This window comes from Misgurnus anguillicaudatus, chromosome 19 (assembly GCF_027580225.2).
Source record: "Misgurnus anguillicaudatus chromosome 19, ASM2758022v2, whole genome shotgun sequence".
In the NCBI taxonomy this organism is placed as follows: Eukaryota; Metazoa; Chordata; class Actinopteri; order Cypriniformes; family Cobitidae; genus Misgurnus; species Misgurnus anguillicaudatus.
Genome location: NC_073355.2, coordinates 49,873,251 through 49,892,160, shown reverse-complemented (window position 1 = coordinate 49,892,160; position 18,910 = coordinate 49,873,251). Strand labels below are relative to the sequence as shown.

The 18,910-nt window shown below is 38.9% G+C and overlaps 2 protein-coding genes and 1 pseudogene across 4 annotated transcripts in view; all 3 read right to left on the bottom strand.

The window, feature by feature from the left end:
* LOC129422537 (uncharacterized) overlaps positions 1-9,398 on the bottom strand; it is a 681,876-nt gene extending 672,478 nt beyond the window's left edge. The window contains exons 1-3 of one of the 3 annotated variants that reach the window (XM_073856560.1): positions 8,440-9,398; positions 7,031-7,088; positions 4,749-4,967 (exon numbers count right to left, since the gene is read on the bottom strand). In XM_073856560.1, the coding sequence (XP_073712661.1) occupies positions 4,749-4,836 (88 nt within the window). In that variant the 5' untranslated portion in view covers positions 4,837-4,967; positions 7,031-7,088; positions 8,440-9,398. The remainder of the gene's footprint in view (positions 1-4,748; positions 4,968-7,030; positions 7,089-8,439) is intronic. The other 2 variants (XM_073856562.1, XM_073856564.1) reach the window with 2 other exon arrangements.
* Positions 1-18,910, bottom strand: part of LOC141350776 (uncharacterized) — a 381,966-nt pseudogene that overhangs the window by 71,018 nt on the left and 292,038 nt on the right.
* The window catches only part of LOC129422749 (uncharacterized), a 38,030-nt gene continuing 30,753 nt past the window's right edge, over positions 11,634-18,910 (bottom strand). Inside the window, exon 4 of the mRNA XM_073856567.1 lies at positions 11,634-14,026. Within this exon, the coding sequence (XP_073712668.1) occupies positions 12,840-14,026 (1,187 nt within the window). The 3' untranslated portion in view covers positions 11,634-12,839. The remainder of the gene's footprint in view (positions 14,027-18,910) is intronic.

The window sequence follows — 18,910 nt, the reverse complement described above, 5'->3', positions numbered from 1 at the left end:
CTATGAGTTTGACACCCTATATCCATTTGTTGCACATATCATCATGCACAATTGATCAAACTTTAAATGAAGTAAAAGGAATCAACCTCCTTGAATAATTCTATAAGATAGGCTACCCAAAAAGATTAAATTAACAAGAAAAGGTACAACACACAGTACTGTATCATCAACATGTCTAACAAATTAGCAATAGAGATTCCCTATGCTGGTCAGCAGCTAAAACAAGCGTAAGGTTTGATTTGTGTAATCAAAATACATAAATGTATTAAACTATACAATGAGTTATATGCAGTATAACATACTGTAATTAGATGAGTGACATACATACTTTAGTCCTTAACACGTTTCTAGTCTTCTATCAAGTTTCCTAGACGTGTGCACCATTAATACCTCCCTGTCTCTCTCTCTCTCTCTCTCTTTCTCTCTCTCTCTCTCGTCTCTACAATGTGAAATGATCCTGTGTGAAAGCGCGTTCTTGAAGTTCCTGAGTTTTTTCGCTCGAGTTGCATAACTTGCGCGAAGACGCGTTTAAAAGGAAAAGCGCGTGTTTCTGCGGCAATTGCGCCGCCCAATTCACGTCATTTGCATCGCCCCGTGCGAGGACGCGTCTGATTGCGTCTTTGCATTGACTTTGTATGTAATCTACTCGTGCAAATCGTTGAACTTGCGTTGGTGAGTATGCCCCATAATGAATGGAAACACAAAACACATTATGCGCGTCAGTGCACACGCACCAGCGCAGCGAGTACACACGCACAAGTGCAGAGGGTACACTGGCACGAGCAGAGCGAGACCTTCAGCCTATGTGCCGGAGCTTAGCCCCGGACGGCCCCGGCCCAATTTAAACCCTGATAATAACCCCCTTAGTTACTGTCGCTATGTCCGACAAGATACGCCGCTCTCACGCCCCACCATGTTCTCACGCAGTGAAAAATACATTGCGGAGCAGAGAGGACACTGACAATGCGCTGACACACAGGACAGACCAGGTTACTTTTTGGTTACGTTTGATATTAAACATATTAAACAAAGTCTCACCTTTCAAATCATCTCTTCCTTTTAGTTAATTTATAGCATCAAATAAACACGAATGATCATTAGGAGGAATGTTGTTTTAACTGCGGAAAGGCATCCGTACATTCCGCTTTTCAGGATTAAATCCTCCCATGTTAATCTACTAACTCTCCTAACTGCTTTGAATGGCGAAGAAGTATGATTCGTCAGATCACCTGTCAATCAAGCTCCCTGCGAAGGGTCAATTGTTTTAAATGACGGGTTAGAGGGGGATGCTTCTTAGTCTAAAGAAGGGGGTCATTGGGTTATAGAGGTTAAAGCACATTCACTGCTAGTTGTCTTGCTGTTAATTTTAAATAAAGGTTGAGCAAGTAGCTAATCATTGTCTGCTTGTTTGTCAGTTGTCCTATAACAGACGAATGTTGCAATGCGCAAAACGCCGATCCCCCCACAAACGGTTATGTTACGAACCGTCATCACCAATTCTGAAACCGGCACACCCCTATTTCCAACATCACCAAACATTGGATTCTATCTTTTTTGTCAACTTGTTTTCTTTCAGTTAGGACTGGTTTTGTATTTCTTTTTTAAATTAATTAATCATAGGCCTAATTAATCTGAGTTTATTCACCTCAATATTTTAGTGAAAATAGCATTATCTGCGAATAATTTTGGCAATATTAGATAAAACATAAACATTTACAGTGTTGATCACCATAGGCGTTTGCTAGGCCATTCAACTTTAAACAAGGCATGTAAATTCAGTCAAGGAATTAGCCCGTTACCAGAATTGCTTCAACCCTGATCTCATTAGCATAACAGTGTCATTCAAATGCATAGGTGCTAATCCAATCATACTAACTGTATCGCCCTTCAAATGCATAAAAACAAAAAAACAGTTGTGCCTTGAGCTTAGCAATCACCTTTAACTTGGCACTCTTTCCAATCGTCAGAAAGAGCATAAAGACAAAATGTTAATGTCTTAGCCACCTGGGCTGCCTGACTTGATTGTTGAATGTTATAATCTTTACCTCAAGATATAAAACACAATGTATTTCACTTTTTCAGTTTATATACCATTACATTGGAACCTAGATATAACTTTTTATTAATTTGTAATCCTACACATGGATCAATTCCCAGAAATTACAGTCATTCAATACACTAAAGGTTGCTCTGGATTAGGGGTGTAACGATTCATCGTGCAAATGCGCGTTTTCTCAATGAATGAATTTGAATGAATTACGGTGAAATCCCGGCACATCCGAACGCCAGAGGGCGCTCCCGTGCAGAAACTCCCTTTGTGCCACACAAGAAGTAGCATTACAAACGCTATTCCAGGAAATGTCTACACATGAATATTTATACGCTGTTCTTCAAATTGTTTCAGGTATTTTCATGATAATAAAGAATATTTTGAATGATTTTGTTTAACGAGTGTTGCTTTTTTAAATGCACGTTATAAACGACTCCGACTCATAATGATTTTAGATTGATAAGGACTTCCTACTGACCAAATGCCGTAATACAGGCACAAGCTGTGTATAAAACGAAGAATCGCAGCCTTGCGATTCAGAATCGATTTCAGACAGGCATTTTTAATGAGGACCGCGATTGAATCGTGATTGAATCGTTACATCCCTACTCTGGATACCATCTCATGGATTTTATTATATTTTCCACTCATTTTTCTCAATGACAATGTTTTTATTAGGGATGTGCACAGGGTCCGAAATTTACTTTTTGGCTCACCTGCCACGGGGACTGGTAGATGAAAAAATCCACCAGCCAAACACATTTTTTACCGGCCAGAATAATAAACAGCCTTTTTTGTCACATGTACATTAATTTAATTTGCTGCATTCATGGCAGGGCTCGCAAAATTTCAAAATCCCTGGTGGCCCTTCGGGCAGGCACTCTTCAGTTTTTGGTAGCCCAAAATGAATGCAAGTAGCCCGAATAAAAAATACAGTACTTTTAATGTAGAATATTAAGACAAAACATCTATCAAAACACAAATTTGTTGTTGTTTTGATGCTGTTGTTTTTTAAACAAACAAAAAGACTGGATTTCCATGTAAACCAACTTTTCCTGCTCATCCCCACACACCAGATTTAATCACCATTTAAAAGTGGTTTAGTGGGTCACAAAACTCACAGTTTGGATCATCCAGTTACAGATTGGATCATTTTTTTCGATCAGAAAAACAGGGGCTACTGTCGCTTTAAGAGAGATTCTGCACAGAGTCACTCTCTTCACTGCCGTACAATCTATATCACTTTAAAGTTTGCTGCGAGATATTTAATTTTCTTACGTGAGGATAGTAATGACTGACAGGACGAAGTTGGAGGATTTGCCAAACAAATCCATGACAAATCATGACGGATTGCTTCCTGTACTGCGTCTTTTCGCGTGATCGCGAAAGTGAAAGTAAAACTCGAGCGCGCGCTCAAACGTAATTTAAATTCCCAATGCCTGAATTTCATACACCATTATTACCCATCCAAATCTGTGAAAGAATGCATAAGCATTTAAATATATGTTTTCCTCCCTATAAGTCAAGATAGCCCGACGGGCAGGGCGGGGATGCATTTTGATAGCTAATATGCAGCAGATAGCTGCAGACCGCAAGTTACCTGCAGTACTAGCTAGCAACAGACCGTCTCTAGAGCGAGACTTGGAGTGTAGAGACGTTCTGTGGCTAGCTCACCTCGTTCCCAGAGCAGTTACTGGCAAACACATTATATTGCATACATATTTTGGTATGAAAATCACCCGCCAGTATGGCGGGTAGCCTTTTGAATTTAGTCGCCAAATGGAAAATCTACCCGCATTTGGCGCTTGGCGGGAGTTAATTTCGGACCCTGGATGTGCATTTATGTCATTTTTCCATTTTGATTAAAGGAATAGTCTACCCTTTTGCCATATTAAACTATGTTATTACCTCAACCTAGATGAATTAATACATATCTATCTTTTTTCAATGCGTGCACTGTACAGCGCGTTGTCAATGTGTTAGCATTTAGCCTAGACCCATTCATTCCTATGGTACCAAAAAAAAGTTTTATTTTGTGGCACCATACTTACTGGTATAACTCCTCATGTAATAGTCTTTAAATAGGGAAAACACGGAAGTGTTTGGTGGCTTCCCTGTACCACGCGACCATCGAATGAATGGGGCTAAGCTAAATGCTATCGAAGTGTCGCAGCGTGCCCCAGCTCGTATGGCTCTCTGGTATCTCTTTGACGTTTAAATATGAGATGAAAACCTATTGAACTTTTGACGGATGTACATTTTGCACCTGACTGACTGTATTTCCGAAAGTCACGTCGTCCTTTTAAACCATAGTGCCTCAGTGATGTGAGGTGTGGCCGGCTTCACGGGATCGGCGGGCTGCCGTGCATTGCGCGGAATTATCTGTGTTTTTGAATCATGCATGGTAATGTTACTGATGTCATACGCCGGTCAGCGTATCTCGACACGTCACGCCTCAAACACGCATCTCCAGACCCAGTCTTTACTACCACGTGCGCTTGTAATGCTAACCAAACATCCAAATGCTGCCAGATCCACAATTAATAAATAAATAAATAAACCCAGATGATCATCGTTTTCGTGATCAATCATCCATGCCACCTTGGAGTACTCGAGCAATCGAGTACTCGTGCCCATCCCTAGTTTTTATGATTATTCCTCAACCATTAATAATAAAGATTGAAAAATAGACACCAACCTATTTGTTCCTCAGTATCTTCATTCTTTATTCTGCATGGTTGTGGATCTGTCATCTTCTCAAGCTCCTCTTTCACCAGCATCAACATTATGTCATGAAGATTTCAGTTGTCACACATGGAGTGATTTCTCTGTGTGTTTGACTCCAGCATTTATTGGTGGATTGTTGTAGGAGGAGCTTCACTGAAGGTCTCAATCACTTTCACTCTATGGGTGTGAACTCAAAGGTGAAAGCAGAGGCAATAGAACATTTAATGTCAGTAAAACATTCACAATCTGTTTCAAACTTTTTAATGTTTCACTTCAGAATGTTTTCTCAAGCATTAATTACAGAATCTGAATCTATGTTTGGTGTAGACCTGGGCGATTTTCCTTTTTTAAATTAATTTAAATAAACGTTTTCATTTTATTTAAATCGAGCGATCAATGTTTTGAATAGAAGTTCAGGGCTCCCGACTGCCACCAAATGGAGGCATTTTGCCACCACAATTTAAGAGAGTGCCACTGAATATTACATCCAGTCGCACATGTGCGACCAGTAAATTAACCTTTTTTGTGATGTGCCACTGAATTTGAAACTGTACTTTTACTAGTAAATGCTTTAATGATAGATGCAGAAAGTACAATGTGCTGTGCAATTTAGTAGAAATGTGAATATTTGGTTAGCAACTTGTTGATTTACATTGTGTGCCCCAAAATTTTCTGGTTGCGCCCCTAAAATTTTCACTTGGGGGCCACTATGCTCCTAGTGAAAAAAGTTGGTCTGGAGCCCTGAAGTTAGTTATGCATGTCAAAGTGAAATGATTCAGACATCATCTGATTATTGCCGCAGGGTTTTCCTGCATTGAAAATGAATCAGGACCCACCCAGATTACAAAAACATTATTTATTTTATTTGATCTGTAGATGCTGTAGGATAAATAGAGAGCACCACTGTCTATCTCCCTCCCCCTTTTAAGCTCTCTGTTGCTCAGTTTTATTCTTCAAAAGCAACAGACAAAACACTGGCGGCACAAAGTGTGCTCAGCCTCAATGAAATGATACGGCCAGAGAAAACAACAGAGAAAGAGAGCAGAGCAGACGCGCGTCAGAGGCAAACTCCGCTTTTTGTTGGCGGGGCAAGTGCTAGGCGGTTGTCTTTTTGCAAGATGACTGTTGTTGATTGTGATTTTATCGAGAGAGTAACCAGTTTTTTTTTGGTAACCTTACTATAGTGGGAAAATAAACGATGCGGGTCGATAAACGTCACGTGACTCAAAAGTGAAGTGTGTATTATTACCAGGTTGCCCAATGTCCTCACTGACACTCTTCCAAGCAAGGTCCTTTTTATTCCTGTCTCCTCTATAGAAATAAGAACTTGTGTGGTATAGCTCTGGGTGACTGCTTACCGACAATATCAAGCGTTGGTTGAATGAGTGACTCAGGGTGGGGCTGCCACCACAGCAGCAAGCAGGCTCCTGGTTAACACGGCGCGAAATTCCGCCACAGTTCAAATTTTTCAACTCGGGCATCAGCCGCAAATTCGCGTGAACCGCAAAATGCACAAAAAGCACCATTCGCGAGCACAATGCTCAATTCGCGCCCTTCACGAGCGAAAGAGGTGGAAACGCGTCTTCCACGTCGCGCCAAACGCCTCTTAGCGCCGCGGGACCTCTTGACGCGCGTCAACGAGTCTTCACATTGACTTAACATTGAAATCACTCACGCTTCATGCCATTACCGCGGTTGGTGTGAACGCAGCATTAGTCGAACATTAACTGATTCTGTAGTGGCACAATAACCCGTTTACAACAGCCAAGGAGCTGAGTGGGAAGCTATAAAATTGTGACACGTCAATCATCCTTACAGTTTGCTGTTTATTCTTCATCCATTTGAAGATTGTTTCAATATAGCAAAGTATAGTCAACAATACTGAGTCTGAATGAATATACGATTACAATGAACCAAAAAATATGTGCTTTTGCTACACATGTTACCATGTAAGTGGTGTAGTGTTTCCAAAGCTACACACAGGTATTTTAACCCTAAATAACTTATGACGCCTTTATTCACCCACAGTCACATCATGACATACTCTTAACATGGCTCCTACAGACAGAGTCTTTCATTAGGAAACATAAACGCATAATAAACATTATTATTATAATAGTGCTAGCTTACATTTAGATATCTGATTTACCGTATAGTTAGCTAGCTACTGTATAAACACATTTTGGTATTTGCTAGTTAAACTTATATACCATAGATCAAATATATTTATCCAAGTTTATCATCAAAACTTACTTGACTTGATGTAGTCCTTGGGGTCAAATGCAAGTGTGGCTTCTGTGGAGGTCAAGGCCTGGAAAATGGAGGGAAAATATTACCCCACCTTAAATGATATATGGAGGATTTCTTTATTTCAAGGAGAGTGATGGTGTATGGGGAAGGGGGGGGTGATTTTTAGACACCTTATGCAAATTTTAATCACTGTCTTGTGAATTAAAACATAACATCATTTTGAAACATTTTAGCAACCCCTATTACTATACATATTATTGTATAAAGTTAGTCTTTCTACACCTCTCACAATGTTAATGAATCCCTTTTAAAGGGGGGTCATCTTAACAAGTATTGCAGTAAAGTAACAGTAAAGTGCATTCAGCTTTGTTCATGTCAAAGAGAAAACAAAGAGAGTTTGGAGTGGTTGGATTTATGAAATTAATATAAATATTCAATAAATCAAAGTACTGCGTACGGTCATACATTCCTAGCTGTTTGTCACATGTATAGCAGAGTTTTTTTTAGCCATGAATTAGATTTAATTACATATTTAGAATATGAATTACCTGTTTATTTAATTGCGAATCTAAATGATAAAATAAAAGCAATAAAAATATGATTTTTCTAAGAAAGACATATCGTCAGCGCATATTTTCTCATTATCGTGCAGCCCTACTCCTAATAACTGATAGCTGGGATTTAAAACATTTTTACACAGCGGGGTTAGTTGTCACACAGCGTTCCAATTAAGCCTCAAGTATACAATGATAATGAAATGAAAACAATGTAAATACTATTCATCAAAATGATAACGTTAACTGTTATTACAATATCAGGGGAAATAACTCACAACTATCATTTTTGCCTTTAAAAAAAATCTATTTATGCATTGATGCATAATACAAGAACGGTTAGATGAAGGATCATTGATGAATGTATAGGCAGATACAACATCCACCTTTGGTATATAAACAGAATTTGAATGAATAATGTGTGTTTAAACTAAATTATATCTAGCAGATGTTACAACAAACCCTCTGTTCACAATGAACCCCAACTGAGGTAACGTTTACAATCCTGTCACTTCCGGTGTACGATAACAGTAGATCACAAACAAACTTTAAGGGGCAGTTTCCAGGACAGGGACATTGTGTAAAAAATATTAAATCTTACGCAAATATTTTTGAATGATAGAGCCAAAGTCAAAAAGCCTTAGTTTATACACCGCCCTCCCCTAACGTTACTAAATATAAAGGTAAATAAGGACTAAAGTAAGAAGTGATAAATACAGATGCAGTCCTCAAGTAATTTTAAAGTTGTCTGAATAGCGCACATCTTCTGTTTTTAGTCCTCGATCTCCACAGTAAACTGGTTCATAATACATGGATAAAAACATTTAATAATATTGGTATTAAACGTGCTAGAATTACCTCAAAGTACACAACTGTATGAGTCAGGAGATGTTTATGACGCTGTCCGGACAATGAATCCCTGCTCCAGAGACAACAGTGAGTCCGGGTCAGATTTTCAACTTCATCTCATTGCTAACAGTTAGCGTATTTAGAAATCCTGTCTTCTGTTGACAAACCAATAAAATAATCGAATACGGATTAATTATTTCAGTGAATACCGAACCATTAACACGTGAAGATATCAGGCTCTAGTGACGATCGCTTTAAACACTGATTCGCGAAAACCTTTACGAATCTTTTGATTCGAATCTTCTTCTTCTGGAGTTTTATGGTGGTTGGCAAACCAATTTACGGTGCACTACCGCCACCTACTGAACTGGAGTATGGAGCTTTTATAATGGCCCTATACTTCTGTTGCTAAAGATTACATTCCAAAAAGTTTTTAAGCCCGATTTTGTTCCATTTCCTGAATAAGTGATTTTTCATACTGTGTTGACATAAAAATGTTATATTGTCTCTGTTTGATTACAATGTTTTCATTTACCAGTTGCATACTTTCCTATTTTAAAAAGGGAATTATTTTGTCCAGAATGTCTGATTCGAAGACGTGAAATTATATTATCTTCTTTTTTTGTTCTTAAATGCACTTCTTCCATTTCCAACATGTAGATAAATGCTATTAAGATGTCTGCTCTTGCTATCAATATTTCATGCTTCTTGCCATTTATTACAAGTGACCTCTCTTTTACTAAGAGCCACTTGTATGTCAACATCTGTATGATTTAAAGCTTGCTTAGCTAGTTTGTCAACCAATTCATTAGCCTCCACTCACACATAAGCAGGGACCCACAGAAACATAATAAGACTTGTATTACTATTTCTAAATAAACTTGCAAGATTATGATATATAATACCTTTAGTTAATATCTAGTTGATTTTAGTCCACTTGCAAGGCTTGAAAGTGCTGCATATGAATCAGAACAGATAACTGCTAACCTTGGTTTTACATCGTCCACCTAATGAAGTGCTACCAGAATGGCAATACGTTCAGCTGTATACACAGACACATAAACAAATGTTTTATTAAAAAACACTTCTGTGCAACACTTCTATACAATGTTCTTTGCTTAACCCACTATTCTACAGTGCAACAGTTATTGCGAAAAATACATACAAGTGTAATCTTTATCATACCTAATATTATTAACATGTTTGGAGGCATAACATGTTTGGAAATAATGACAGCAGAGAAATATTTTCTACATTATAGCCTACAATGATTAATAACTTATTTTTGCAAGAATATTTTTACAAGAATATTTTAAGAAACCAGTCATTTTATGGCTGCTGTAAATTAGTGTCCTAGAGTTAAATAATAGTAATTATTTTTCTCTGCAACAATGCAATTCTATAAACTTGACAAGAGGTTTTCCTGAGATTTTTCCTCTAATGTTTGAGACCTGACAGGGTGAGGATGTGGTTTGTCTTACCTCCCTTAAACTCATCATCTCACCTTTCTTTTACCCTTTCCCTGATTTGCACAAAACATTTCTGATGTACATCTACAGAAGCCAATAATGATCGAGTAAAAATAAGATTAGCATTATTATTTAGATACTTACTTTAGTCTCGTCATGTTTCATAAGGTAATTCACTCGTGTGGCGTCACCTTTTGCATGCGGTTGTGCGCGGATGAACGCAAAGACGTGCGCGGACATGTATACGTGCGTGAACGCGTCAATGCAGCGGCATCGTAATTACATATAGATCAGTTTTTTGCCGCGTTTGCTCTAGTTAACTGCTAAAATTTAAACTAGAGATTTACACCGAGGCAAAAATACACCCCAGTAAAATGGGTATAGCGACGCTCAAGTCGTCCAACATAAAAACGTTAAGTTGTTTTTCATTGCTCTATTCACTAAATGTATTTTAATCGAATACACTGAGATAAAGTGACGCAACTCTCTAAAGTTTACACATCAAGAGTTCTGATCGTTGAAGGGCATATAAGTTAGGGATGATTGATCACGCCTGACTGGAGCTGGACCGGACACATTTAACCACATGTGCGTACAGAAAGCTGCTTACTTTAGCGCCTTTTGCGGTTAAATTGTTTTAAATCACTTGAGTGTTAACATTTGCAAGCCTTTGAAACACGTGCAAATGATAAACTTTTCCTATTTAAATTTGTGTATTAATCTGGGAATCACATGCCAGCCGAACCGTGGGTCGTGATCCGTACGGATCACTACTGAACGAACGTCACCTATTCGCGACGTTCATTTTCGAAACTGGGTTGGATTTTGACTGGGCTAAGCCAATGTCAATCAACATTCCATCCAATCACAATTTTGATATGCAGTCGTGTTGAGGATCTACATTCATCTACCAGGTGTAGCTGGCCATCTGAGAAGCAAACTCGGGGCCCCTTAGCGGCTCGGGGCTCCAAGCAGTTGCCTGCCTAGCCTGTTGACAAGGTGACAATTGTAATAATGATTAACTTGCGCTTGCCTTGGAGTTTTTCTTTGTTTTTGCTATACCACTATTCTCCTATCCAAAGAGCACCTCGACTTTTACATATTTTTTGAGTCCGGGCAGCGCTCCCTTTTTTTATATTTGAGATTGTGATAACTTGTGCTCGTGTTTATAAGTGTATGATTGATTGTGGTATGTTGTCTTGTGTAGTTCTACGATGTTAATGTTTCCTTGCTGAAGAAATAAAACATGGCCTCGGATTTGTGACTAAGGGCGGTATATTAAGGGAACGTTAACGTAATGTTGGGAAAACGTTCCCCTAACATTAGCACAAGGTTATGGAGACGTTCCCTAAACCACAGTGTAACAGTTAAATTTAGTAGTGTTATTTGAATTTGTACAGAGTTAAAATTATTTAAAATCCAATCTTAAATAAAAATGTATTATATTTAATCAGCGCTGTCTTTATCAAGGGAGTGCAGGAGGAGATGTCACGATTGCATGAAATACAGCATCAAATACCCTACCATTGGATAATGCAGAACACCAAATATTTAATTACTGTGCATATTTATCATTAAATGGTTATGTTATATAGCAAATGAATAGTAGGCTACCTACTTGAGGTCGTCATTCGGTCTCACCAATATGTGCGGCCCTGGCTTATTTTAATGTATTTTTGCAATAAAACAAAACATAAATTGCAAAAACCTTGCTTGAGTGTGAAATGTGCTTGCTTGAAAATATGAATGTGGTTCAGGTAACACGCACACTGATTAATGTATTTATTACAAAATGAAATATGATATAAAACACAACCATTTATTATAAAACTACAAACCTTTTGTACAACATGAAGTAAACAAGAAACAAATCTTAAGTACAATGGCAGTGATTCAGTGTCAAGATTTTATAGAAAATATGTGATTTAAGTTATGAAACTTAACTTTAACATAGGTTAAAACAATAATAACAAATAACAGACTTCATATGAATAATAAAGAGAAATAAATTACTGAGACAGAAAAATGGCAGTTAGATATATCCAAAGGGAATATTTCATGTTTGAAAATCAAACACTGAAGGGCAGAGCAGCTGCAATGAGACAGCGGCAAATTTCAGAAGGACTTGCAGAGATGAATCTGCCCTTGGCAGTGTACACGACACTGACTGCCCGCTGATCAACTTGAACTCAAATATCCAAAATCATCAGAGGGAATTTAAATATAGGTCCTATCTTTACTAACTGACCACAGATTTGAAGTTCATTTAGCTATATTCTTGACTAAACAACTACATTTTATGACACTGAAAGAGCAGTATTTCAAATATTGTGCAGGTTTTAAGCTTTATTGCCGCTGACGCAAAATGCATTCTGGGAAACTTGGCTGTCGCAAGTCCACACAAGTCACCTTCTGATGCATCCTTAATAAAAATGAGAGGATCAAGAACACATCCTGAGATGTTACGTAAACTTGGCATGATGTGAACTTGGAATTTGAGCAGTACTTGGGCCGCGACTGATGACATTTCACAAGTCCACAAGTACAGACAAGAACGCATATTGAGAAACGGCCTGAATCTTTTTTGCTGTACACCATTTTGTGCTTTTTGCGTATGTAGACTTTTAGTAAGGATCCTCCAGACAGTTTTATTAGTAAGACCTCAGCTGATTTATAAACTTTGTTGCCATATACACACTGTTGACACATGAATGGTTTCTATCGAGTGTGGACTCTCATGTGTGAGTTAAGGTTAGATTTTGCTTTGAAACTCTTTTCACACTCATGGCATGTGAACGGTTTCTCTCCAGTGTGAATCCTTGTATCTTAAGGTTACTTTCAATAGAGAAACTCTTTCCACAGTTGTGACAAGTGTAAGGTTTCTCTCCAGTGTGAGTCCTCGTGTGTATCTTAAGTTGACTTCTATCTGGGAAACTCTTGTCACATTTCCCCACTGTGAGTTTTCATGTGGCGTTTAAGGTCCGATGGAGAGAAGAAACTCTTTCCACACTGTTGACACGTGAAGGGTTTCTCTCCTGTGTGAATTTTCAAATGTCTGTTAAGGAAACTTGCAGTTGCAAAACTCTTTCCACACTGATGGCACACGTGTGGCTTTTCCACACTGTGAGTTTTCATGTGGCGGTTAATGTTCGATGGACAGGTGAAACACTTTCCACACTGTTGACACGTGTAAGGTTTCTCTCCTGTGTGAATTTTCAAATGTCTTGTAAGGTTACTTGCACTTGCAAAACTCTTTCCACACTGATGGCACACATGTGCTTTATCTCCAGTGTGAATCCTCATGTGTATCTTAAGTTGACTTGTATCTGGGAACCTCTTGTCACAGTGATGGCATGCGTGTGGCTTTTCCCCACTGTGAGCTATCATGTGCCGGATAAGGCTTGTCTTAAATGTGTAACTCTTTCCACACTGGTGGCACTTGAATGGTTTCTCTCCAGTGTGAATCATCACATGGTTGTTAAGGTGAGCTTTTCTTCTGAAACTCTTTCCACACTGATGGCACGTAAATGGTTTCTGTCCAGTGTGAATCCTCACATGTATGTTAAGGCACTCTTTTCTTCTGAAACTCTTTCCACATTGTTGACATGTGAAAGGTTTCTCTCCAGTGTGAGTCCTCATGTGTTTCCTAAGTTCACCTGCAGTTATAAAACTCTTTCCACACTGATGGCACACATGTGGTTTCTCTCCAGTGTGAATCATCATGTGTCCTTTAAGGGTAGTATTTGTTCTCAAACTCTTTCCACACAGATGACATGTGTAAGGTTTCTCTCCAGTGTGAGACATCATGTGTATCTTAAGTTTAGTTGCATATGGGAAACTCTTGTTACAATGCTGGCACGCGTGTTGCTTTCCCATGTGAGCTTTCTTGTGCCGGCTAAGGTTCGATTGAAAAGTGAAACTCTTTCCACACTGTTGACATGCGAAAGGTTTCTTCTCACTGTGAGTCCTCTTGTGATCTGCAGGGCGTTCATCTTCACTGAAACTATTTTCACACTTTATGTCTTCTGTCTTCAGAGTTTCTTTCTGTGAAACATTATGATTTATTTTTACAATCTGATGTTTCTCATCCACTTCAGCTTGACTCTCCTCTTTCACTTCCATCATATCTAAAATGAAGACAGTAAATAGTTCATATTGATAAATCAGCTTTTAACAGTCCTTTAGTTGAAATATTACCTTTAATATATGTCTAAAACAAAATACTTGTGACCCATTAACTACAATAAGGGTTAAAAAAGGTATCCACTTCATATTAATCTACGTGTGACAAACTATCTATAAGCTGTAGTTTGAAGTCAACATTATCAACAAATAAGTTAATTAAAACACATGTATAGACTGTGAATCACACACGAGAATGTCCAAGGCAAAACAGCTAAATAACCCACTATACAAAAAGAAAATATGAAATTGTATTATATCACTCCCTTTAATGTACACTTAAGTGGGTCTGTGATTGGATGACAGGTGTCGGTGATCATTCTGTGTAGTGATCAGCCCTGCTGCTATTGGTGCTTATGCTTATTATGCCCTCATTGGGGGGCTGAACCTCACTAAAATGAATCACCCCTGTTGATCACTACTTTAATGTAGATAAGTCTACTTTAACTCTTTCACCGCCAGCGTTTTTTAAAAAAGTTGCCAGCCAGCGCCAGCATTTTTCATGATTTTCACAAAAGTTTAATGCCTTCCAGAAAATTTTGTTCTTCAAATATAGAAATATAGAAGTGCTTCCTGCTCTGCCACTGTTCGGACGCTTTTGCTTACTGCTCTGCGCTTTGCTCTATCGCTTTTTATATTTTATCTTATAATTTTAACTTCAGCAAATCAGCATAGTGCTCAAACAACAAAGCTTGACATCAACGTTAATTTACAAACTTTCGGGACTGGAGGATTACAAAAAAGTGGAATTTTTCATCCGTCTACCCTCCCACCGCCATCAGCTTACATTCCAGAAGGAAAAACACAGCTGCCTTCATTCAAAAGGATAAGAAAAAGAAATGCCTCATCAAAAATCTACTTGTTGCACAAACTGCCGCAGACTTTTACAAAGGATTGCTGTTCTTGAAACAAAGTTACTTACAGGACTACCAAACCAGACGGAACACACAACAGAGCTTCGTCATCATGGACGCCCTCAGCATACAGCCGGTGAGTCCCATAAATCTAATGATCAACACACTAATCAATGGTACAAACAGGGAGCAAGACCCAAAATCACTCGAGAAATCAGACTGTCACGAGCATCACATTTTGCCGCAATTGCTTCCTCCACCCCAGATACAGCTAGGACAAGGATTGCAAACACTGACTTTCTACCACCACCTATACATCTTGAGAACAGATTTGAAGTATTAATGAATATGAGTGAGGAATCCCCAAATGTGATAAATGTGATTGAACACCGATCTAATCAGCCAGCAGCTAACACTGATGCTAACTGCCACTCAAGATCGAGCAGACAGCGGCACTCAGCGCAGAGCGCATCCGAGCCCAGAACTCTGATATTGGGTGACTCAATTATCAGAAACTTGATCAACAGGGACTCAACTACGTGCTGCCTTCCACAAGCAACCGTTTCTGATGTAAACAGGGAACTTCAGAACATTCTGATGAAACATAAGACTGTAAATCGAGTTGTCATTCATGTGGGGAAGAATGATATTCACAAAGAGCAATCTGAACTCCTTAAGAGGGATTTCAACAAACTTTTTGAAACACTCAGAACAGTGAAAGTTCAGCCGTTCATCAGTGGACCACTTCCAGTAAGAGGAACAAATAGGTTTTCACGTTTGCTTGGACTTAATACATGGCTGCAAAAAACCTGCAACATAAAATGACTGAACTTTATCAACAACTTCAATCTGTTCTGGAGTCAGAGACAACTATTTAAACAGGATGGGATCCACCCAAACAGACTGGGTGCAAGAGTGCTAAAGGACAATATCTATTTCTCCCTTCATCATCCTTCAGCAGTGTGTGCCAATCCACTCAACCTGAATGGCACACACACACCTGGACAGAGTATGAATGACCACAGGACTTCTCTCCAGCACCTGAATGGACATGATGTTGACATATCCCACAAGGACAGATATAACACCACGCAGCCAAAACAACCACTGCTCATGTACACAATCTCAGCTGAGTCCTGCCAACAGAGCTCACCACAGTCAGACTGTTTCATATTAGAACGACTCCAAGATTCAGCACCCAAGGATGACTTTCTGGAAAACAGCCAGGGAAACCAGGACAACATATCACAGCCTCCGGTCACATCAGAACAACAGGACTCCTCACTAGATATGTCATTCCTCTCTCCAGCATCCCCGCTTTTGACCTTCTCTGGAAAAATGGAGGAACTGGTTTATGCTGGAACTAAACTATCGCACTCTATTGCTGCAAGCCCCCAGATTTCAACCAGAAAACGGCAAGCCCCAAAACCACCAAAGCCAGTGGGCCCAGTTCCCCCTCCTCGTCCTGTGAGAGCTCTTCGGTCTCTGACACAACGCCAAGGCACACACCCTCCTCCATCTACTGTAGGTGAACCAAAAACAACTGATAACGGCTCTCAGTGATGTGTGTCGGGTTCCTGCTATGAAAATACTAATACTTTTATCAAATGTTTACAAAAGCAGGAACTCAGTGTGCCTATATCTTTCTCTATTTCTGTTTTAGTACATGATAGAAAGTGTAAGGCCAGATCAAATCGTGTGGCAAATCAATCTAATCTGCTGCCTGTGACTTGTCAAACTAAGACAAAAAAATTAAGGAAAATTTTTTACTGTTAAGTTAGCACTTTTAAATATCTGTTCACTTAGAAACAAATCACTTCTAGTCAGCGACTTAATAGCCACAAACAACCTGGATTTTATGTTTCTAAATGAAACATGGCTAGAAGAAAGCTACAGTGCAACAGTCCTTAATGAAACAGCCCCTCCTAACTTTACTTATATGAGTTTCTGCAGAACTGATAGGAGAGGGGGAGGTCTAGCTGCTCTTTTTAAAGATGTCTATCAATGTAAGCAAGTGTCATTTGGGAATTACCCGTCTTTTGAACATCTAGGTATTGTGTTGAAAGGTACCCCACGCATTCTACTGATCATTATTTACAGGCCCCCAAAATACTCTTCAGCATTTGTTGAGGACTTTACAGAACTGTTATCAACGATTTCCTCAGAGTTTGACTGTTTTGCTATTGCTGGAGATTTTAACATTCACATAGATAAGCCAGAAAGCATTATGACAAAAGATGTCACAGCTGTTTTAAATACTTTTGATCTGACTCAACATGTACATGGACCCACACACAATCGTGGACACACTCTAGATTTAATTATCAGTAAGGGTGTAAACATTTCATCAATTGTTATTAAGGATGTAGCACTGTCTGATCATTTCTGTATTTTCTTTGATATATTAATCTCTCCTACTATTGAAACTAAATCTGTGTCTGTCAAAAAGAGATCCTTAAATGAGAACACCAATGTGCTATTTATGAAGGCTATATCTTTAACACCAAGCATATCTGCAGACTCTGTTGATTTTCTCCTTGATTCCTTTAATTTGAAAGTTAAGAGTGCAATCGATGATATTGCTCCTGTAAAAGTCAGGAAGAAGAATGGCAGGCAAAAATCACCTTGGAGAAACTCAACAGAGGTGCAGAATATGAAGAGACAATGCAGAAAAGCTGAGCGCATGTGACGGAAGACAAAACTTGTAGTCCATTATCATATCTATAAAGACAGCCTTCGTGCTTTCAGTGTGGAACTAGGCAAAGCTAGACAGACCTTCTTTTCAAATATAATAAACAAAAACATAAAAACACACGCACTCTTTTTGCTACTATAGAGAGACTAACAACCCCCCCAAGTCACATTCCTAGTGAAATGCTCTCAGACAGCAAATGCAGTGAGTTTGCTAACTTCTTCTCTGAGAAAATCAATAATATCAGAAAGGTGATCTGCACATCCTTGAGTTGCGCCGGGGTCAGACAAATCAGACCACAACATCAGAAAGTAGTTACGATGTCTGATTTCGAAGCAGTTGATGGTAAAATTTTGGAAGAAACAGTACAGCATCTTAAAACATCAACCTGTGCCCTTGACACACTCCCAACATCTTTTTTCAAAAGTGTCTTTAACTGTTTAGAAGCAGATCTCCTAAAAGTGGTAAATTCATCACTTCACTCTGGGACTTTTCCAAAGTCCCTTAAAACTGCAGTTGTTAAGCCCCTCCTGAAAAAGAGCAACCTAGATAACACTGTATTGAGCAACTACAGACCAATCTCAAATCTTCCTTTCATAGGCAAGATCATTGAAAAAGTTGTTTTCAATCAGCTGAACAAATTCTTAATTTCTAATGGTTACTTTGACATTTTTCAATCTGGTTTCAGACCACACCACAGTACAGAGACAGCGCTCATAAAGATAATAAATGATATTCGCCTCAATACAGACACAGGCAAACTATCAGTGCTGGTGCTACTCGACCTCAGTGCTGCTTTTGACACTGTCGATCACAACATACTTCTTGACAGGCTGGAAAACTGGGTCGGGCTTTCTGGGATGGTCCTAAAATGGTTCAGGTCATACTTAGAAGGGAGAGGTTATTATGTAAGTATAGGTGGCCATAAATCTGAGTGGACATCCATGACATGCGGAGTCCCGCAAGGCTCAATTCTTGCGCCACTCCTGTTCAACCTGTATATGCTCCCACTAAGCCAAATAATGAGAGAAAACAAAATTGCCTATCACAGTTATGCAGACGACACTCAGATCTACTTAGCTCTATCCCCTAATGACTACAGCCCCATTGACTCCCTGTGCAAATGCATTGATGAAGTTAACAGTTGGATGTGCCAAAACTTTCTTCAGTTAAACAAAGAGAAAACTGAAGTCATTGCGTTTGGAAACAAAGATGAAGTTCTCAAGGTGAATGCATACCTTGACGCTAGGGGTCAAACAACTAAAAATCAAGTCAGGAATCTT